Source organism: Xenopus laevis, chromosome 3S (genome assembly GCF_017654675.1).
Source record: "Xenopus laevis strain J_2021 chromosome 3S, Xenopus_laevis_v10.1, whole genome shotgun sequence".
Lineage (NCBI taxonomy): Eukaryota > Metazoa > Chordata > Amphibia > Anura > Pipidae > Xenopus > Xenopus laevis.
The window spans coordinates 17,563,460-17,584,368 of NC_054376.1; the positions used below are offsets into that span (position 1 = coordinate 17,563,460).

General features: G+C 39.9%; 1 protein-coding gene across 1 annotated transcript in view; it reads right to left on the reverse strand.

Moving 5' to 3' along the window:
* The window catches only part of LOC121402115 (gamma-aminobutyric acid receptor subunit beta-2-like), a 230,608-nt gene extending 211,349 nt beyond the window's left edge, over window positions 1-19,259 (reverse strand). The window contains exons 1-3 of the mRNA XM_041588040.1: window positions 18,800-19,259; window positions 18,588-18,679; window positions 17,723-17,790 (exon numbers count right to left, since the gene is read on the reverse strand). Coding sequence (XP_041443974.1) covers window positions 17,723-17,790; window positions 18,588-18,679; window positions 18,800-18,876 — 237 coding nt within the window. The 5' untranslated portion in view covers window positions 18,877-19,259. The remainder of the gene's footprint in view (window positions 1-17,722; window positions 17,791-18,587; window positions 18,680-18,799) is intronic.
* Between the last annotated feature and the right edge of the window lie 1,650 nt (window positions 19,260-20,909).

Here is a 20,909-nt window from a genome sequence, read left to right on the forward strand (position 1 = left end):
TTGAATAAATAGTACATGCATTTTTTCGCCTTTTATAATAATAAATTTCAACATTTTGTGTTATTAGACCATCAATCAAATTTAGGATTTTCCATGCAAAAAATTGTGAAATATAAATACAAATGTTAACAGATAACTTCTTTACACAGATGGACAGGTAAACAGATAACGTGAGACAGAGATAGATGATGATAGATAGATAGATAGATAGATAGATAGATAGATAGATAGATAGATTGATGATGTTGAAAAAAATGTACAGGTCCAGATTTAATAATGCGTTACCCTTGGCTCAAACTTTTTTTGTCATTACTTTCCCTTTCTTCCATACAAATTAAATAGGAAGAAGTACAGAAAGCATACTTTCATTTTCATTGAAGCATTCTGCTTCCAACAAACCATCTCCATTGCTTTTTGTCTTTGCCTTGCATAGTCTTTAAATAGGTAGGTAATGGAGCATCATGGCATGGAATTTAAAGACAGAAGATCAAGAGTTGTCTTGTATTTGGCAATGGAATGACATAAGATGAGAAGAGAAAGCAATGTTTGTTTGTACATCAGTGTAGTTTGAGATTAGAGCTAAAAAGTAGGGATTGGTTTCATTGTTAAGTGGCTTGAATGTGAGTGTGAATTCATTTGTATATGAAATATAACGGATTCATTCAAACGTCAGATCCTTTTATGTAAATATGTTTTAAAGGTCTTGTAAGTTGTAATATAGTTGCTAGCCCTCTATAACTAATTATGTATACAAAATATGATTCTAATGTCTCTTCAAATTTCTAAAAACAATACAAACATACATTTTAGTATCAGATTAAAAAGGTAACTGGCACTACGCTAGTGTGTTAAAATGAAAGCCTTGCCTCGTTCACTTTATATGGCACATCCATGAGCTGAGACTATGCCAGATTTTTTGCCACAGCTTTGCAACCTATATTGCCACAGCAGGCAGAGGCGGTGGTAGACTATTGTCCGCGGCTGGGAGGAGGTCGATGACCTGCTGCTTTGGAGGGCAGTCAAGAAGAGGTTGATCGAGGGCACCTCTTCTACATGGCTGACCATATGCAGACTTGCCTCTGGATCGATAACTTGAATCTGTGTTACTGGGTGGCCACTATGCTTGATCCACGGTACAAGGGAAAGGGTGGGTGAGTTCCTTGTACCCAGCCAGAGGGTGGGTCAATTGAAGAGGACTCTGTGCTCAAAATTTGTGGAGGCATTCCCCCAGTCTGACACTTCTCAGGCCTCCAATACTCCACACATCCAGGGGGGCCTAGAAGCAGCAGCAGAGTAGGTGATCTCATGGGTTTGTGGATTTTCATGACTCATCAGGCAGCAGCAGGCCCAGTAAGGACCCAAAGTTGCCACCAACAGGGCTTGTGGCATATGGGGTACATGGGGTCTGTTGGTATGCAGGATGCTATGCGCACTGATGATGACCCCATGGATTTCTGAGTATCGAGGCTCTACTAGTGTCCAGAACTGGCACAGTACTCTGGAGGTGCTAGCTTGCCCCCAGTGTTCTGTCAGAGTGTGTCTTCAGTGCCACAGGTGGGGTGGTCACTGAGAAGCAGACATGGCTATCCATTGGCAGCATGGATATGCTCACATTATTTAAGATGAATGAGGCATGGATAAGTGGGGATTTCCAAGTGCCCATTGCAGACATCCTCTCATCATTGCTGCCTATACTCTTCTCTCATAGACTTCTCCTCACTAGTTTTGCCTGTTCCCCATCTGCAGCATCTTCTGCTGCTGCTTCTACTACTAGTACTACTGTTGCATTGTCTGCAATTGTTTTTCTGGTGGGGGCCTATGTTTTTTCGGAGGGACAACGGCAATAGAAAAGGAGGCGGCATATGTCTGTTTGTTAGGCAGGATTTAAAAGCTAATAAAAAGGAGGAGATTATGTTAGAAATTGAGGGGGCAGAAGTTTTATAGATGGAGCTCTTCACCCAGCAAATTAGTTGTATGCTATAGACCCCCTAAAGTAAGTGAGCACGAGGAGGCTAAACTCCTTATGCAAATAGAAAAGGTTGGGGGCAGTAATTATAATGGGGGATTTTCATTCCCTAATATTGCCAGGTCAGTTAATGGGAACATGTTTATAAACGTAACACAATTTTATGGCACAAATTGTTGAGGAGCCAACCAGAAATCAAGTGATCTCTAATGACCCAGTGACCAAAATGTGATATTATTTATGTCTGTTGCAAAAAACAAATATACACTGGGGCAACAAAAACCATGAATTTCAGAAAGCTAATTTTAGTGCCTTGAGGGCTGCCCTTCAGAGCATATATTAGGGTATTATGTTTACAGCTAAAAACACATAACAGAAATGGATTATAATAAATCATTACTGTTCTCAATTTATTCCCTTAAGGAGTAAATGTAGAAGCTCTAAGAATCACCCTATGTGGCTTAATATAGAAGTAAAGACGTTAATAAGAAGAGAAAGGCTTATAAAAACTATAAAGTCTTTATGGACAGAAGCTGCATTTAATGAATATAAACACATATAAACACTATAATAAATGTTGTAAAACAGCAATCCGGAAGGCAAAGAAAGGAAATGAGGAGCACATTGTGACATAGGCTAAGACTAACCCCAAAAAGTTTTTTAAGTATATTAATAGTAAAAAGATACGGGTTGAGCGTATTGCTCCTTTAAATAATGGTACCAGTATGGATGTAACAGATACAGAAATGGCAAATGTGCTAAATCAGTTCAATGGGCATCAGTTTTTTGGCTGCGAATTCGCGCCTGCCGAATAAATTCGCCCATCACTAGTAATTAGGGAATAAATTCACCAGGCATGGATTCATGGCAAATGTCCACTTTTTGTCGCCCACAAATAAATTCCCAAAACTGCAGTGAAAATTCTCCGGGCATAAAAATTGTAACTTGATGGACATGTCTCTTTTTTCAACCTAACTTACTATGTTACTATCAAGGCTAATAATAATGTTGCTGCTGCTCACAAACATAGGGTGTAGTGCTACACAATCAATCTCACCGCTTTTTATAGCGTCGGGTGCCAGCTGCGACACTCTCTGCCCAGGTCCAGTGCAAATTCCGATACAAACTCCAGCAGCACTCCGGTATAGTGAAAGAAATTTATTTGTGCAAATGAAGCAACGTTTCGGGCATAACCAGCCCTTGAAGCTTGATAAAGGGCTGGTTATGCCCGAAACGTTGCTTCATTTGCACAAATAAATTTCTTTCACTATACCGGAGTGCTGCTGGAGTTTGTATCGAATGTTGCTGCTGCTGTTACTACTGCCACATAGTTGCCAAATTTCTTCTGGTTGAGGCCTATCAAGGCTAATATTAATGTTACTTCTAATACTGCTGCATCATTGGCAAATTTCTTCTGGTTGGGGGTCTGTCAAGTCTTCTATTAATTTTACTTGTACTACTGCTGTATAGTTGGCAAATTTATTCTGGTTGAGGCCTATCTAGGCTAATATTAACAGTGCTGTTACTTAGGGACATATTTATCAAGGGTTGAATAGGTCCATTTTCGAACGAATAGGTCTGTAGGAATAACACATTCGATTTGTAAGAATCGAAGGAATAACGCATTGGATTGAATTTGATTTTCTTCAATTGATTCCAAATAGGTTCTAGAAGGTCCCCCATAGGCTAAAACAGCAATTTAGCAGGTTTTAGATGGCGAATGGTCATAGTCGAATTTTTAAAGAGGCAGTACATGATAAATTTAGATTTTTTTTAAAAAAATTCAAATCAAATTTGGACTATTCCCTAGTTGAAGTACACAAAAAATAGTTCGAAATTCAAATTTTTTACATTCGAAAATTCACCTCGACCTTTGTTAACTCTGCCCCTTAATGTTGCATAGTTGGCAAATTTCTTCTGGTGTACTGTAGAGTCTGTCAAGGCTCCTAATAATGTTGCTTCTAATACTGCCGCATTGTTGGCAAATATCTTCTATTTGAGGTCTACCAAGGCTTCTAATAATGTTGCTTCTAATACTGACGCATAATTTCTTCTGGTGTGGGGTTTGTCAAGGCTCCTAATAAAAGTTTATGGCGTCATTTCCGCGGCGAAACAAGGCAAAAAAATTTGCCCATCCCTACATATGAAGCACGTGCGTCATATGTGCATCAAAATTGGGTGTCACCAGTATAAATAACCAATGGCCTGCCCTTACACTTGTAGAAGTGGAAAACTTTTCAGCTGATAAGATGGCAGGGCTTGGGATGCTGAATAACCAGCAACTTTCCTTTATGATCCAGTATTTGCACTGGGAGCAGGATGACAATATCCCTCTTGGGACCCCCAGAATACAGTCCCTGAAAAGGAACATCATGCAGAGGCTGCAGTGTAAGGCTGAGGTGGCACTTCAATGTGCATCTGAGCCTGCGTGTGGTCCAGCGTATCTGGAGTGACCTGAAGCTTTGGCACCCAGATCTGGTAGATTTATTTAAACAGAATAAATAGAATTCTCTTCTAAATTACAATAAATTCCCTTGTTTTCTAATTATTTTGCTATTTTAGAGCAAAAGTGTATTTAAGTGAATACTTTAATGTGAGGAACAGTTGACTGTAATATAATTGCAGAGAACAAGTAAATGAGTTGTCAAATGGAGATAATCTGCTGCAAAAAACGTTCTTAATGGTGTTGTCCGCCCCATGCCTGCCATCCTTATAGATGAAGGTTTTCTTGTAGTTACATGACATACCTCAGCCTGTATAATTTTTGTACTGTACAAATGTAACTGCTGTATTACTGAAATTCTTTCATTACGAACTGAATGGATCCTAGATGATCCAGCTGCAGATGAGGCAGCAGAAGAAGGGGGAGAAGAAGAGGCAACAGCACCTGCAGGTCCTCTGGCAGCTGCACCTCCTTCTTCTGAGGAAGCTGCCATAAGTAGCAGATGCAGCGACTCAGATAGAAAACAACCTGCTACATCACATCATGATGGAGTTCCAAGAAATCAAGGACTTTCCTTTTCCTTCCTAAATTGGAGGGGAAGTCCTGCTCCTACAGCAGTATTTTAAAGTTTCTTGCACCATTGTGCTACAGTATATTTTATTTTCGTATTAAACAAGTTTATCAAACCTTTTTTTCATTTAACTACTACTCTCATTTCTAATTTTGAGCTATTTTTTGTGTACTTCGACTAGGGAATAGTCCAAATTTGATTTGAATTTGAAAAAAATTAGAATATTGAAATTTATTATATACTGTCTCTTTAAAAATTTGACTTTGACCATTCACCATCTAAAACCTGCGAAATGCTGTTTTAGCCTATGAGGGACCTCCTAGAACCTATTGGGAGTCAATTGGTGGATTTTGAAAAATGTAAGTTTTTTTGGGGAAAAACTTTAAATCAAATTTGATTGAATTTGCTATTCCTTCGATTCATACAAATCGAATTTGGCAGAATAAGGACCTATTCGATCGAAAATAGACCTATTCAACCAAAACAAACTTCGACTTAATTTCTGTTGGTCTTTTTGAATTCGAATTACAAAGTTTTTTCAATTCGAAATTCGACCCTTGATAAATATGCCCCTATGTGTTCAGATTTATTATTAGTTTTGCCTGTGTTAGTAAGCTAGTAGTAACATACTGTATAGAGGGTACTTTTTAGTTAAACAGCATTATAGTATAGTAATAGATACTATTACCAGTTGACCAGAGGTAATGTCAAAAATCACGGACTTTTTAAGAAAATGGCAAAATGGGAGCGCTTTTTATTTTTTTTGAAAGGATAGGAGTTCTCTAACAATGTAGTGCATGTTTGTAGTAGTATACTGAGTGACACATGCATGTCAATTGGTCTTCCCATTGACTCCAATGCAATTCTGCAAATTTTGACACAAAATTCACTTATCACAGTCTACAAAGCTTGAAAGTAAGTGGCCCCAAAGCTGAAAAAAGTGATACAAACAAAACAACCATAGAATCAAATTTGGTTTCACTAAATTGCATTGTGCAATGAAAAAAATGAAGTCAACAAAGTCAAATTTACAACAAAAAAATGTTGACACGCGAGAAAATCGCAGTTTGCGTCAAACTGTTTTTGCATATTTTTTGCCATTTCGCAAATTTTTCACCTAAATGAAACACAAGAGATTCACCCATCACTGCTAATGAACATAATTTACTGTATGAGCCATCGACTTATTCACATTAGCTTGCTTTGTTTTTTTTGTTTTTTGCCATTCTGTTGTACTTCCTGCATGAATGTCCAGAAAAAAAGAGAAGAGAGTAGATCAGCATAGAGGTACAACTGTTAGCAGAAAAAGAAGGGAGACAATTTTAAGTAATAATCAGGATTATATTGTAACCTTGAAAATTCTGATTAAAAGTTAAAGGTTGGCATAGAAAGATATTTGCTAAAATAGTATAGTACTGTATATTATTTAACAATGTGAGATGCCCTAGGTTTGGGCAGTTACATGCATCATTAAGCAGGGACACAGGTTAAGCATCAGAAGAGAAACAACTTGTAAACTACTCATACTTTTAGCATTCAACACTTTGAATCCATTGAATAGGTGATCCTTTTCATCTGTGCTTCTGTAAAATAAGATTAGTTGAAACTTGGCGATTGGGCAGCTTCTGAATCCTGCAGCGTATACATATTGTAGTAAAGTTCTTAGGGTAGTCTTCTCCAAAAGTAAAGTGTCAGGGACAATCATTTTTGTTTGAAGCTTCAATGTTAATGAGATACTGCCAGAGTCACACCACATTCTAACTAGGCTGATTGAGAAAATATGAAATACTATGGATGGCAAACTGTCTTTTAGTCCCCTCAAAGCAAGGTTAAGGTAATAGTATTTTCACTTCTACTTCAGCATTGGGTTCTAATTAAACTATATAATACAGTAGATATAATGATGTTTTATGGTTAGCACAGTTTTCTAAGAAATCTATTTCTAGTCAGTTATAAATAGGAACTATTATTTCTTTCTGTGATGTCTGTGCCTATCAGTTCTAGCTCAATTGTTTCAGTATTTCATAATATAGTATAACAATTCTTTTATCTTCACTATAGTCGTTTATTTCACCCAGTAACTACTAAGTTATCCTTTCAGATTTAGGTCAGCAGGTATAGAAATGTTTTTATTTTTGATACTGTGCCATTCTACAATTCCAAAAATATTCTGCCAATCTAAAGTCATATTTTTCAAAAGGATTATTGCATTCCAAAGTAAAGTAAAGAAATGTGGACATCATTCAACACTGAAGAATTTTATCAATCGGTTAACAGAAGGATGTTCAACCTGTGGCTGTCACAAATCGGCACCCAGAATCCAGAACCAATGCTAGGCTCCCTGGTCTCGGCTCTTGCTTCTGCCTTTAACAGCCACCTTTCACCTCGGGAGGAGCCCTCCGCTAATTGGATACCACCAGGTCTTATTAAGAGAGGAGCCAAATGAGGGTTCTGGACGAGCAGAGGAGCACGATCGATAGCAAAGTCTTTTGGACAGAAGGTCACAATTCAAGGTATAGACAAAAACGTAGTCAAACAGGCCGGGTCGGTACAGGAAGAATTCAAGCAGAGTCAGACAGGCAAAGGCCAAACCGGGAGATCAATCAAGAGTGGTCAAGCAGGCACGGGTCAGATTATGGAGTGTAGAATAGTCAGATAATCAGGCAAGGGTCAGGATCACAGAAATCAGAGTAGTCAGGCAGGGGTCAACACAGGAATCAGAATACAGAATAAACGCACCCAGGAACTCACAAATGGAACTAAACAATGGGCAATGGACTGTACACTGATATCCCTTTAAATAGGTTTGAATTTTGCACCATTTCGTGCTGACATCATCACGCCAGCGCAAATGCGCCTATAAAAATCAGAAGTGAGCGCCGCGTGCGCCCCAAGGAACTGGCACAAGAAAGAGAGAGGAGCAGCGTGGCGGGCGTACCCACCGGCCCACTTGACCAGCAAGGTTACTCCTCGAGGAGGGGCAACCGGACCCCCAGGTTTCTCAGGAAATTTAAGATGGAATTGTTTCCTGAGACAATCAGCCCTTACACCACAAACAGGAACCCACGAATTCTCCTCAGGGCCATAACCCTTCCATTGTACTAAATACTGCAACTTACCCCGCACAAGGCGAGAGTCAAGAAGTTCTTGGACTACAAATTCAGGCTAACCCACTACCAACACTGGAGGAGGAAAGGATTGTTGACGGACCTGTGTGGCTGGTTTTAAAAGAGACACATGAAATGAGTTAGAGATCTTAAAATTATCAGGTAGTTTGAGACGAACAGAGGAAGGGTTGATAATTTCGACAATTGTGTAGAAATACACTGGCACTCAAGGCAATTAAAGTGCAGGGTTACCCCTTGCTGTTTATTTTGTGCGAACGTGCAACGTTTCGGGGCGAGCCCTTGGGGCTTTTCTACACAATTGTCCTATTTGGGGGTTGCCGTACCCTCTCACATTGTGCACCAGGCTATCTGAGGAAAAGAGGGAGTGTGCTCAGCTTTACCTTGTTCCAGTTGATAATTTCGACAACAGGATAAGATCCAATAAATCTGGGACCCAATTTGAGTGAAGGAACCTTAAGTTTAATATTCTTTGTGGACAACCATACTGAGTCTCCTACCTGATACTTAGGTGCCTCCCTGCGAGACCTATCAGCTGCTCTCTTTTGAGCAGCCGCTGCTGCTGTAAGAGAATCATGTGCCCCAGACCAGATCTTGGCAAACTGTTTAACAGAAGAATTGACAGAAGATACAGAGGATAAGGAACCAGAAAAAGAAAAAGCTTTCGGATGTAAACCATTAACAATAAAAAACGGAGATTGGCCAGTCGAAGCATGAGATGCATTATTATAAACAAATTCTGCCCAGGGTAACAGCTCAGCCCATGAGGACTGGTTATCAGAAACACCCTTAAGAAGTGCTCAAGGGACTGATTAACCCTCTCAGTCTGACCATTGGTTTGGTGATATGCTGTGGAGAATGACAAATCAATCCCAACCAAAGAGCAAAATGCTCGCCAGAATTTAGAAACAAATTGTACTCCTCTGTCAGAAACAATATTGACTGGGAAACCATGCAATTTGAAAATAAATAATTCAGCCAAAGTTTTAGCAGATGGGAGGTGTGGGAGGGGAATAAAATGACTCATCTTGCTGAATCTATCCACCACAACCCAAATTACTGTCTTCCCTTGAGATGGATGAAGGTCAACTATGAAATCCATAGACAGATGAGACCAGGGTCTATCAGGAATAGGCAATGGCCTTAGCAATCCCTGTGACAGGTTTCTAGAGGATTTTAACCTTTGACAGACAGGACAAGAATTAACACATTTTTTGACATCTTGTTTAAATGAAGGCCACCACACATCACGAGACAATAAAGTAGAACTTTTAAATATACCAGGATGTCTCGCCATTTTAGAGTTGTGAGTCTCACTAAGAACCTGTTCCCTTAAATCCTCAGGCACAAATAACTTCCCAGTAGGAGTATCTACAGGAGCAGATGTCTGTGCCTGAGATAAAAGTGTGGCAAAATCTGATCCCAAAAATCATCTCTCTGGGTATGATAGGAACACACACTAAAGGTTTAGATATGTTTGACTCAAAACTCCTAGAGAGAGCATCAGCCTTAGTATTTTTGGAACCAGGCCTGTATGTAAGAAAACAGCCCATCTAGCCTGCCTAGGATTCAACAGCTTAGCAGACTCGATATATAGCAGGTTTTTGTGGTCAGTATAGACTGATATGGTATGTTTAGCCCCTTCCAACAGATGTCGCCATTCCTCAAAGACCCATTTAATAGCTAACAATTCTCTATTACCAATGTCATAATTGGCTTCAGCAGACAAGAATTTTTTTAGAGAAAAATCCACATGGATGCACTTTGTTAGTTATTGGATGCCTTTGAGAAAGGGCTGCCCCTGCCCCAACTTCTGAGGCATCAACCTCTACAATAAAGGGTAATGTTGTTTCAGGGTGATGAAGAATGGGGGCAGATACAAATTCCTTTTTCAGGAATTCAAAGGCTTGAATATCCTCGGGAGGCCATATACTTGGATCAGCACCCTTCTTGGACAGATCCATAATTGGAGACACCACCAGAGAAAAGTTTTTAATAAATTGATGATAATAATTTACAAAACCTAAAAACCTTTGGGTTGCACGTAAAGAAAGAGGCTGAGCACAGTCCAATATGGCCTTAACCTTCCAGGGATCCATCTCTAATCCCTTACCAGAAATGTTAAACCCCAAAAATTGGACAGAAGAATCCTCAAAGGTACATTTTTCTAATTTTGAGAACAAATTATTCTTTCTTAACCTGAGCAAAATCTCCCAAACATGTTGCTGATGGTCACCTAGGTTAAAATTAAAATATCGTCAAGATATACCACTACATATAACCCAAGTAAGTCCCAGAAAATGTCATTGACAAATTCTTGAAACACAGCAGGAGCATTACATAGGCCAAACGGCATGACCAAATACTCGTAGACAAATAGAGTGGATTCAACCAGACTGTTCAATCACTGTGCTTCCGTCCAATGAAGCCAAGAGCACATAGGAAAAGTAGTGATAAACTTTAGTCAGACGCAGTGGGTTGCTGAAAAATAAGTGCTTTTATTGAACCAAATACTCGTAGTGGCCATCTCTGGTATTAAAGGACATTTTCCACTCATCCCCTTCCCTAATAACAATGAGGTTATATGCACCTCTAAGATCAAGTTTAGTAAATCTAGTAGCATTTTTAAACTGATCGAATAACTCTGGAATTAGCGGAAGGTGATATCGGTTCTTGACTGTAATTTTATTAAGGCCCCGATAGTCAATACATGGGTAAAGACCTCCATCATTCTTGCCCATGAAAAAGAACCCAGCACCTGCCGGAGAATTAGAGGGTCTAATGAAACCTTTTTCAAGGTTTTCTTTGATGTAATCTTTCATTGCCTGGGTTTAGGGCAAAGAAAGAGGATATGATCCAGGAATGAGGTAAATTGCATGTTATTGGTGCACATGGTTAATGCCACAGATTTTTTGGTTACCAAACCTGACCCAAATTGACTTTTGTCAAAGGCCAAGATTCTCATAGGAGGAATAAGGGGTGTTAAGGGAATGTTATACCTTACTGCGAAGGCAGTATCTAAGAAATTTTCCCCCCGCCCCAGAATCCTCAAAAGCAGAGATCTTAACAGAACACGTGGGCCAGGTTAACATAACAGGTACCGTGATCCTAGAGGAAAATTGGGGAGAGGAAACTTCTCGACACAAATGGAGCTCCCCTTCTCCATTTACGCTTTGAAGTTTCCCGACATCTTAGGACACTGGTTAAGAATGTGACTCTTATCCCCACAGTAAATACACAGACCCTGAGACCGCCTACGGGCCTTTTCCTCAGGAGACAAATGAGTAATGCCCAATTGTATTGGTTCCTCCTGAGGCAGAGGCACAGAGGGATTAGAAGGCTTATCACTAGTATACCCATAAGAAAAGAAGTACCCTTTTCAGCCCTTCTTTCCCTTAGTCTTTTATCAACTTGGATGGCTAAAGACATAAGATCATCCAAAGTAGCTGATAGAGGGTAGTTTGCTAGGCTGTCTTTTACAGCTTCAGGAAAGCCCTAACCGGAATTGGCTACGAAGAGCCATGTCGTTCCAACCAGTTTCTACAGACCACCAGCGGAACTCCTCTGCGGGCCTTTTTCTATAACGTAATTTATGAATCGCGGTATTGGCTGAAGAAGCACGATCCGGGTCATCGTAAAGTATTGCCATACAATAAAAGAAGGTTTCAAGGGAAAAAGCAGGGTCAGAGGGGGGTAACCTTGGCGCCCATATTTGTGGGTCGCCTTGTTATAACAAACCTTACTTTTTCTTCCCCAGTAGAAAAAGAGTGAGGGCAGAAACTAAGATATAATTTGCATGCCTCCTGGAAGACATAGAATTTTGTCCTATCCCCACTAAATTTATCAGGGAAGGAGATTTTAGGTTCATGAGATTTACTGCAGTTACCTATCGCTGCAGAAGGACCCTCTTGGGCGGCAACAGGAGGTTGAACTACAGGACTCGGCATCTGTTGCATATCGTCCAATCTGCGAGAAAGGTTATGCAGAGCTTGAACCAGGTAGTCTTGCTTCTGCTCTTGATCCTCCAAGTGCTGTAGAAGAGTGGTGAGGAGCGCTTCAGTTGGGGGAGGAGCAGTGGCAGCATGACCTTCGGCGTCCATCTTGTGCCCATTGTACTGTCATGAATCGGCACCCAGAATCCAGAACCAGAATCCCTGGTCTTGGCTCTTGCTTCCGCCTTTAACAGCCGCCTTTCACCTCGGGAGGAGCCCTCGGCTAATTGGATGCCGCCAGGTCTTATTAAGAGAGGAGCCAAGCGAGGGTTCTGGACAGAAGGTCACAATTCAATGAATAGACAAATTCAAGTGGAGTCAGACAGGCAAAGGTCAAACCGGGAGATCAATCAAGAGTGGTCAAGCAGGCACTGTCTTGTCCCTTATTAACTCTATTCAGGCACCTTACACTGGCTGTGCAGGAACTCTGAAGCATGTGGGTGAGACAGTGAACCAGAGCACAGGCACACGCAGGAACTCTGAAGCATGTGGGTGAGACAGTGAACCAGACCACAGGCACACACAGGAACTGATCTTGTAGAGAATAACTTTTACTAAGAGTTAACACAGCAACATATAACAGCACATTGTAAAAAGGTGGCTTAGTCTTTTCTAACACTCTCAGCACAGGAACAGGAAGAACAGAACATGTGACCAGCTGCTGTTCCTAGCTTAAGGTGACAGCACAATATATTACAGGCACAGGTCAGATTACAGAGTGTAGAATAGTCAGATAATCAGGCAAGGGCCAGGATCTTAGAAGAGAAGAGAAGTCAGAGAAGTCAGACAGGCAGGGGTCAAAACAGAAATCAGGATACAGAATAAACACACCCAGGAACTCACAAATGGAACCAAACATTAGGCACTGGACTGTACACTGGTTTCCCTTTAAATAGGGTTGCACGCTGACTTCATCACGCCAGTGCAAATGCACCTAACGCGCGCCCTAACGAGCAGGCACATGGAGGAGAGAGGAGCAGCTTGGCGGGCGTCCCCGCCGGCCCACTAGACCACCAGGGTAAGCCCTCACAGTGCCTTCCAGCTACTGATTAATTTATAACATCATTCATTATGGGGGAGTTGTAGGTCATACACCTAAATTATTTAAAGGCAATGGTGATGCCAGTCAAGAACATGTCCAAAATTTCCAGCAAACAAGAAAGTCAAAATGTTTAGCTCAATATTCTTAAACAGTCACAAGCAGAGCACTATCTTCTCACTAAGTTGCCATTGTGGGCAGTGTGTTTCTAAACTATTGATATTTCTTGTAATACAAAGTTTGATTTGAATATACCATTATCAGAATCATGGCTTGTATCACTGGCACACTAAAGAACATGGGTGTTCAAAACCCATAACCCAGTGGTTGTTGGTTGATTGATTCCCAGAAGCTCCTGTGGTCTGGACTTCCTTAGTGAAACAATTAACCACTAAAAAATGTACATGTTAATTCATATTCTTCTATAAAGCCTTTATGGTAAAGGGTACGCAATTGACTTATATTGCGCAATGATTGCAAACCCCAAACATTAGGCAATAGTACAGTAATGCCAAAATGTGCAAATATACAAATAAAACATTATAGAGGCCTGTTTATCAAAATTCATATTTGTGTGGTTTTAAAGGTTTTTTATCTCATGGCTTATCACTCGAAAACTCTTGGGTGAGATTCAATTTGAGGAGAAAAAACTTTTCTCCAAATTCAGTTCCAGTTTTTTTCCCATAGACTTCAATAGTTTTTACATAATAAACCTTTGACTCAACCTTTGTAATTTTTCTCTTTTGCACCATATCCAATTCTATTTTAAATTTCCCAATTAATATCAGACTATTCCTGGCTCTTTGGAGCTTATTTAACAATGAATGAATAAAGACTTTGCCTCACTTTGCTAGAGTGGTACTCTACAACTCTCCAGTCACTTGTATATCTAGGGGCATATCTATCAGGTTGAAATTATATCTTACACAAGTAAATAGGGAGCTGTGAAATTCCCTTATAGAGAACTGTGACAAAGTATATATTCACTTTTAAATAAATATGGCTCATTGTTAGTGATGGGCGAATTTGCGCCGTTTTGCTTCGCCCAAAAATTCGCGAATTTCGCAAAACGGCAAAAAATTCGCAAAACGGCGCCAGCGTCTCGTTTTTGACACCGGCGCCCGTTTTTTCGAAGCCGGCACCCGTTTTTGACGCCGGCGCCTGTTTTTGACGCTGGCGTCCGTTTTTTCGGAAAAAATTTTTTTGACGCCGGCAAATTTTTTCCCGCGAATTTTCGTGGGCGTTTCGCAAATTTATTCGCTGGCGGCGAATCGCGCAAATTCGCCGTGAATTCGCGCCTGGCGAATAAATTCGCCCATCACTATTCATTGTCTCTCAGGGAAAAACAGCAAGACACAGAGTATGGTCAGGCAGAACATCTATGCCAGGCTCTATCATCCAGTGTGCACCCCAGCATGGCCCCTTTAACCTTTGTTTCCACCATCCAGAGTACATGCTGTGTTACCTCACAGCTGCTGTGGGGGGGAACAATTTTTCAAAAATAGGTGCCCTTTAAACCAGTTGTACTTTGGGGAGAAGCAAGACCTGATAGACTAGCCCACTGATTGATGTAAGCAGTATCTATACTATAATCTCTACTATATCAGATCTTTGTCCAACCTCAACCCCAGTGTGATAGCTACAACACTCACAGAGCCTTGCACTAGTAAGCAAAGTAGGGGCTTGAGGAAGAAATGTTGATACTGACAAAAATAACTTGCAACATATCAGCATCACTTTAAGTAAATGAATATTGATAAACACTGTAAGTTGTTTATGTTTAACAAAATATACCGGGGAACAGGGGCAGCGGAAAAAACAACCTGCAGGATGTAACCACAGTGCTTCCTGAGGCTCAACCTGGAGGAGCAGTATTTGTTATGTAGTAGGTCCCTTGTTCTAAACCAGGGAGCTTCTCACAGAGCCACGCAATTCTTACACAAAAACGTGCACTGCCCAGTTTTTGAGCAACTATGACTAACTAATGCAAACCTTAGATAACTATTCAGTAAGGCCATTGGAGTGTCATGGACAGAAGGTATTGCTGGGATTGGGAGGATTTTTCAGAAAAACACTCAAAAAGTGTCATGTTTCCTGTCAATAATAATAAGAATTTTTAAGAATAAGTTTTAAGTTAAAATGTTAGGAATTGCATTTTCTGCCAAATTTTATTTTCTGTAAAAGGTAAATGGAATGATTCTAAATTGAAGTTTGTCCATTCCTAGTAGCTTTACAATTTTTTCCCTTTTTTGTGGACCATAACTATTAATTTTTGGAAATGGACAAGGGCAGAGAAAGTGGGGTTGTCCTGATAATTGGGTGCAAAAAGACATAGCTGCTGGTATTGGTTGACAATTTAATAATATCTGACCACACAGTAGTCACACATGAACTACTTAGAAGTAGTGGGGTTTCAGAATACATGCCCCAGTGATGGCACTGGTGATGTCTCAGGATGAGTCATTGAGATACAACATATGGCACAGCGTTTCACCCATCTGGCTGATACCCAGCTTTACTTTGAGCACAATGACTTTGCTACCTTAGAAATCTGCCAGCAACCCAGTAGGGCAAACACCATCTGAAGCATTTGCCAGTGGGTGTCAACTGATGCTCTTACACAGTAGCTTCAGGCCACCATCAGTTAAAAGGCCAATGAGCAGAATCTGCCTACTTTAATGCTGTATTTGTCTAGTTCCAGCCTAAACAGTGTGCGGTCAAAAACAGGCATCTGTACCTTTCCAAATACCTTTGGTTTTTGGAAATGTATTTCCAAATCCACTAATTTGTGAATCCAATTCTTAATTCATACGAACCCCAAAATATAACATAAATGATGAACTTGCATGTGCCTTGTCATGATGAATAGCTCTGTAAGTCAGAAGAACTGAGCATTTCCAGCATTAAAAACCAATATTCCAATGACAATTTTACAGGAGAGCTGATAGGCATTGACTGAATCTATTGGGAAAATTTTGCCTGAATTTTCTGTCAATCCACTCATTTTTGATTGACCACATTTGTTTGTTTTTGTTATAACAAGTAAGGTGTCAATGAAATCAAATACACATGTATTATTTTAAAACTCTTTAACTTCAGTTTTTATGAAGATGGGTGTCTTTGGATAAACCATTAAACATAGATGTCAGTGAACCAACAATATTTTGCAGTCAAATGTCATGAGAGACACAAGAACCAGGACTAAGGAGTTAATTCATCATAATAATAGAGTTGAGTCCCACTGGAATAACATGGGCCAGGGCAGGTACAGGTAAATTTGGGGGAGGAAAAGAAATACAATCGCTGAAGAACTGTAGAAAAAAATTCCCTTAACTAGGATAAATGTACTAAAGTTAGATATGAATACAAAGCATGTCAAGCTCACAATTACTGTGCGTCTCTGCTCTGGACTTCCGGATGTGCTAACATTGCAGCAGATTAAAAGCATTTCATCGATTTCAGACAGAATTTTATGCTTCATATATAAAGGGCATACACTATAGCTGTCATTTTACTACCTTGGTTTCACAATCAACCTCTTGGTTTTTAAACATACACATACAGCACTACAACCCCCTTCCTTTTTTATGTGTTATAATTTATTGTAGAAATATGGGCAAACCTCTTCACAGAGCAAACTTTTTACATTTCAAGGCAATGTTGCTATGGCACATAACCACAGGACAGTACAGCCACCCGATTTAATATACAGAAGAAAAATAAAATCCCATGTAAAATGCATTTGAAACCCTGTCTAAAATTACTCTGTACAGGCCCACTTCTAATTCCCACTAAAACCTTCATCAACTGAGTTTGATCTTGCATTGAATCTGCTGTTGTTATTTTTTTTTATATTCTAATTTCTGTGATCTGCAGTGCAACATAGATGTCAGCAGAGGATGCTATTGCATGAAGCAAGCAATGTGCAAAGCTGTTCTCTGAATTTCAAAGAAGTGATCAAAAGCCACCGTGCATTTATAGTGACTCCATAATAAGGCTGTCAATAGATTTTAGGGCACGATGCATGTTGTTACTGATAGGAGGCACAGACGTTAAAATTAATGGAAAAAAACAACTACTGCTGTGCAACATGAGCTTGATTACCCTTTTACCCGACATGTAGTCTAATCCAATAATGAGCATTTTAGCTGCATGAAAACCAGAAATAATAAACTTAATATTCAAGCATTTGGTCAAGTTAATCAATATATATATTTTCAGACTCCTGTTAACTAGGGTTTTTTGTTTTTAATACGTATATCATCTTATGTTTTCTGAAAATGCAAATGCCATTCATTAAAATAATACCAGATTAGCCAGATTATATGATTCTGTTCTGAATTCTTCAAATTGTTCCCTCTACATACACACACTACAGTGACATATATATATATATATATATATATATATATATATATATATATATATATATATATATATATATATATATATATATATATATATATATATATATATATATATATATATATATATATAACGTCTTCTTAATGAAGGGAGTTTAGGCTTAAACAAAAAATGCAGTTATCAAATCTCCAGATTTTTTATTTAAAAAAAAATTGACTCACCATGTTGACTTCTGATACCATGTCTATGCTGGCAATGTCGATATTCATACCAACTGCCACAGGGTCACCTGTAATCCAAGACCATGTTCCACAGTCAGTTCTCTAAGAACTTTACCCTTCCATAGCAGCTAAAGGCATTGATTAGGTCCAGGATGATGCTTTTTTTTTTATAATAAGTTGCCTGATTAACTTCAGCCACCTTTGCCATAGATTCAATTGTCCATATTTATTTTTTTTATTATGGCATGTTCCTGTATTTTTCTCAAAAAGAGGCACGTGTTTTATAGGCTTGCACTATTCCACTTGCATGTCGAATGTCATAATTCCTACTGAAGTATGGTGGCAATATTTCTACAGGTTTATTATAAAATAAAAATAATACTGGGCAGCCAAAGTGGGCATTTTGTGTTAGGCATTTATACTTTAGGCATGGGAATCCATCCCATAATGATGTCATGTGCCTGACAAAGCAAGGCATATGAATTGGCATCTAAGGAGGCAGATAAGATCATTAAAATAAAAAGGAAGAAACTTAGAAAGTCTGCTGGAATGTTAGAGGTGAGCAGTTGCATATACTCTTACATGCCAGTAAGGAACACAGTCTGTGTATATACACTGTATATGTATGTTGCAGTAATATGGTTTATTGTTCCAACATATAAAGCAGGGGATTAAATAATGACAATTTGGAATGAGACAGATGAGATGGATTTCATATGTACATGGCAGAAAAGCAGAAGGGATCCAAGGAAAACAAGTGAAGTTTAGCTGGAGGGAGACTAGTGGTATCAGAATAATGAGACAGATACACATGCACCTAAACAGAAGTACAGTCAGCTTGCTCCACAATCTCCATATCATTTACCTCCAAAATCTGGCCTCAGACGAATGTCATAGCCTTTCAGCAGTCTATCCACCGTCTCCTTAACCAGTGTCATATTGCTGGAATCATTGACACTAAACAAAACACGGGAGAATGAGATGAGAGATTTGTCATTACCGGGGGCTCAGCTGACACTGGCATCCTGATTTAATTCAAAGTAAAAAGAAAAAAGCTGATGCCTCCGGTTCACCTACCTCTGCGTACAGACCATGGTTATCAGGACAGGGAAAGACCAGATCCCCAAGTAACCCTTTTTCTTAATCCTCAGCATCCCTTAAGGTTTTGATATGATTTAGGCTTTCCAGTGAAGAGCAGAAGACATCCAACTTATTCTGGCCAGTGCAGTAATTCTAAAGTGCTGCGCATGCGCACATTTCAGCCCAACATCAAAAGAGAGCAGCATTCGCAGGCTACAGTCATAAACGCAAACAATGGTGGGGGACAGGGGGGAAGAGTACCCCCCCTCCCCAACTTTTAGGCAGCCAGAGGTGACTCCTCCGCCACAGCTTAATGACCCCTGTGGCTCAGTTCCCTTCAATGCGTGTTTAATGCTGCTGCTCACTTGTTCCCCTGCGTTGTCTGAGCTCAATGCAGGCAGCAGCGACTTGTCTCTCTCTCTCTCTGTAGTGCTGCTGCTGCTGCTGCTGACAGAGAGGCTGATGTGGGAGTGGAGGAAGGGGGGAGTGGGAAAATGAACAGAAGCTTCCAAAGCTGAGCTGTGGAGGAGAGGCAGCTGTCTTCTTCATTCCTACTGGTACCTAGCAAGCTGAACTCAGCAGCTTCCTCTCTGTGGGGCACACAGACTCAGATCATGCCTGAATCAGCCCAGCAGCATCTCTAACAAACACTGTCATTTCCAACATACAGCCCTTAAGCACAGGCGCTTTTAAAAGATAGAAAAGCTACTTGTGATCCATGATATCTTACAGCTGCAGAACTTCTTGGCATGTACAGTGTGTTTAAATCACCCCCCAATGAGCAGAAAAGAGAAGGACACTGGTCACCCTAGTGATAATCTATATGTGCAGTTTCCCTTTTTGACTAGGTGAAGATTGTTACAAAAACATACAAAGCCCATATCCGGGACCAAGTGTCAGGATCCAAAACATATATCATCCTAACCCTGGGAGCCTGGGAACTGTAGTTGAGCCAAGAGTTTATAGGACAGCAGGAACCTGTCTTGATGATATTTCTGTATATATTTGCAAAAGGGCTAACCTTTTTTGGGGGCTTTCATATAAACCTGTTATATGCTTCAGTAACCTATATTAACCTTTTTCATAGTCTGCAATTTATGCAGCAGGTGCCCATCATCTCACTGCAGTGCATTCATAGTAATGGATATTTTACCTGATTTATTAAGATGACTGAGGATAATGGGTAATTTAAATCCCCAAAATATTTTTATTATATTCAAAGTAAATGTTCCTACTCACCGTAACCTTGTGTTAATCAGGAGTAAGTGCAATAATTGCACATATGGCAGAAGTTACAAAATAGAACTTACTGGTTGACCTTAGGAAAAAATGTTAGAAGTCTGCAAAATTCTGTGAAGATGACCGGTTTTGCAAATATATATTTGAACCCTTTAAAGTTTGTGACCCCAAAGCGAGTGTGAGAGCTGCTAAGCGAGTGTTGCATGTGATCGAAGTGTTGCATGTAAATTAAGTGTTAAAGGGGACCTGTCTCCCTAAGCATAATCCCAATTTCTTTTCTCTCATGTTAGTTGAGTAAAAGAAACTTTACTTACACTATATTCATTGTTTAAATTGTATCTCCATCACACAATTACAGCAAGCAGGCAAGAGCCATTTTGTGGACACTATGATTAATACCAATTGTGTATCACCCAAAAATCTTGTGTATGCACCAGAATGGGGAACCTAATGCCCATGCACAGTGCCCTACATAACAATAGAGCCTACGGAGGGAAGGGGAAATGTGAGGAGACCAGTGACATGTAGGAAGTACTGAATGGAAAGTGAAAGTAATTGACTGCTCCACCTCTATGCCTCAGGTGCTGCCTTCCCCTCCGGGTTCGCCTGTAGCAGGGTGAAAAACAGCTTGGTCACCAGTTGCAGCGGATGCTGCAAAGTGGCGTTCCTCTCTCTACACACTAGAGTCTGACGTTGCTTCCCTGTGCCAGTCACTCGAGTCTAAATAAATAAAAGGGGTAAGCTCCCCACCTGCAACAAATATGGTGCAATTCTCTTAAACATTTCCTACATTATTTAGCAGTAGGTCTTTCCAGCTGATAAGAGGTCACCAATTCCGATAAGAAGAAAATAAAAGGTTCTGGCTAAA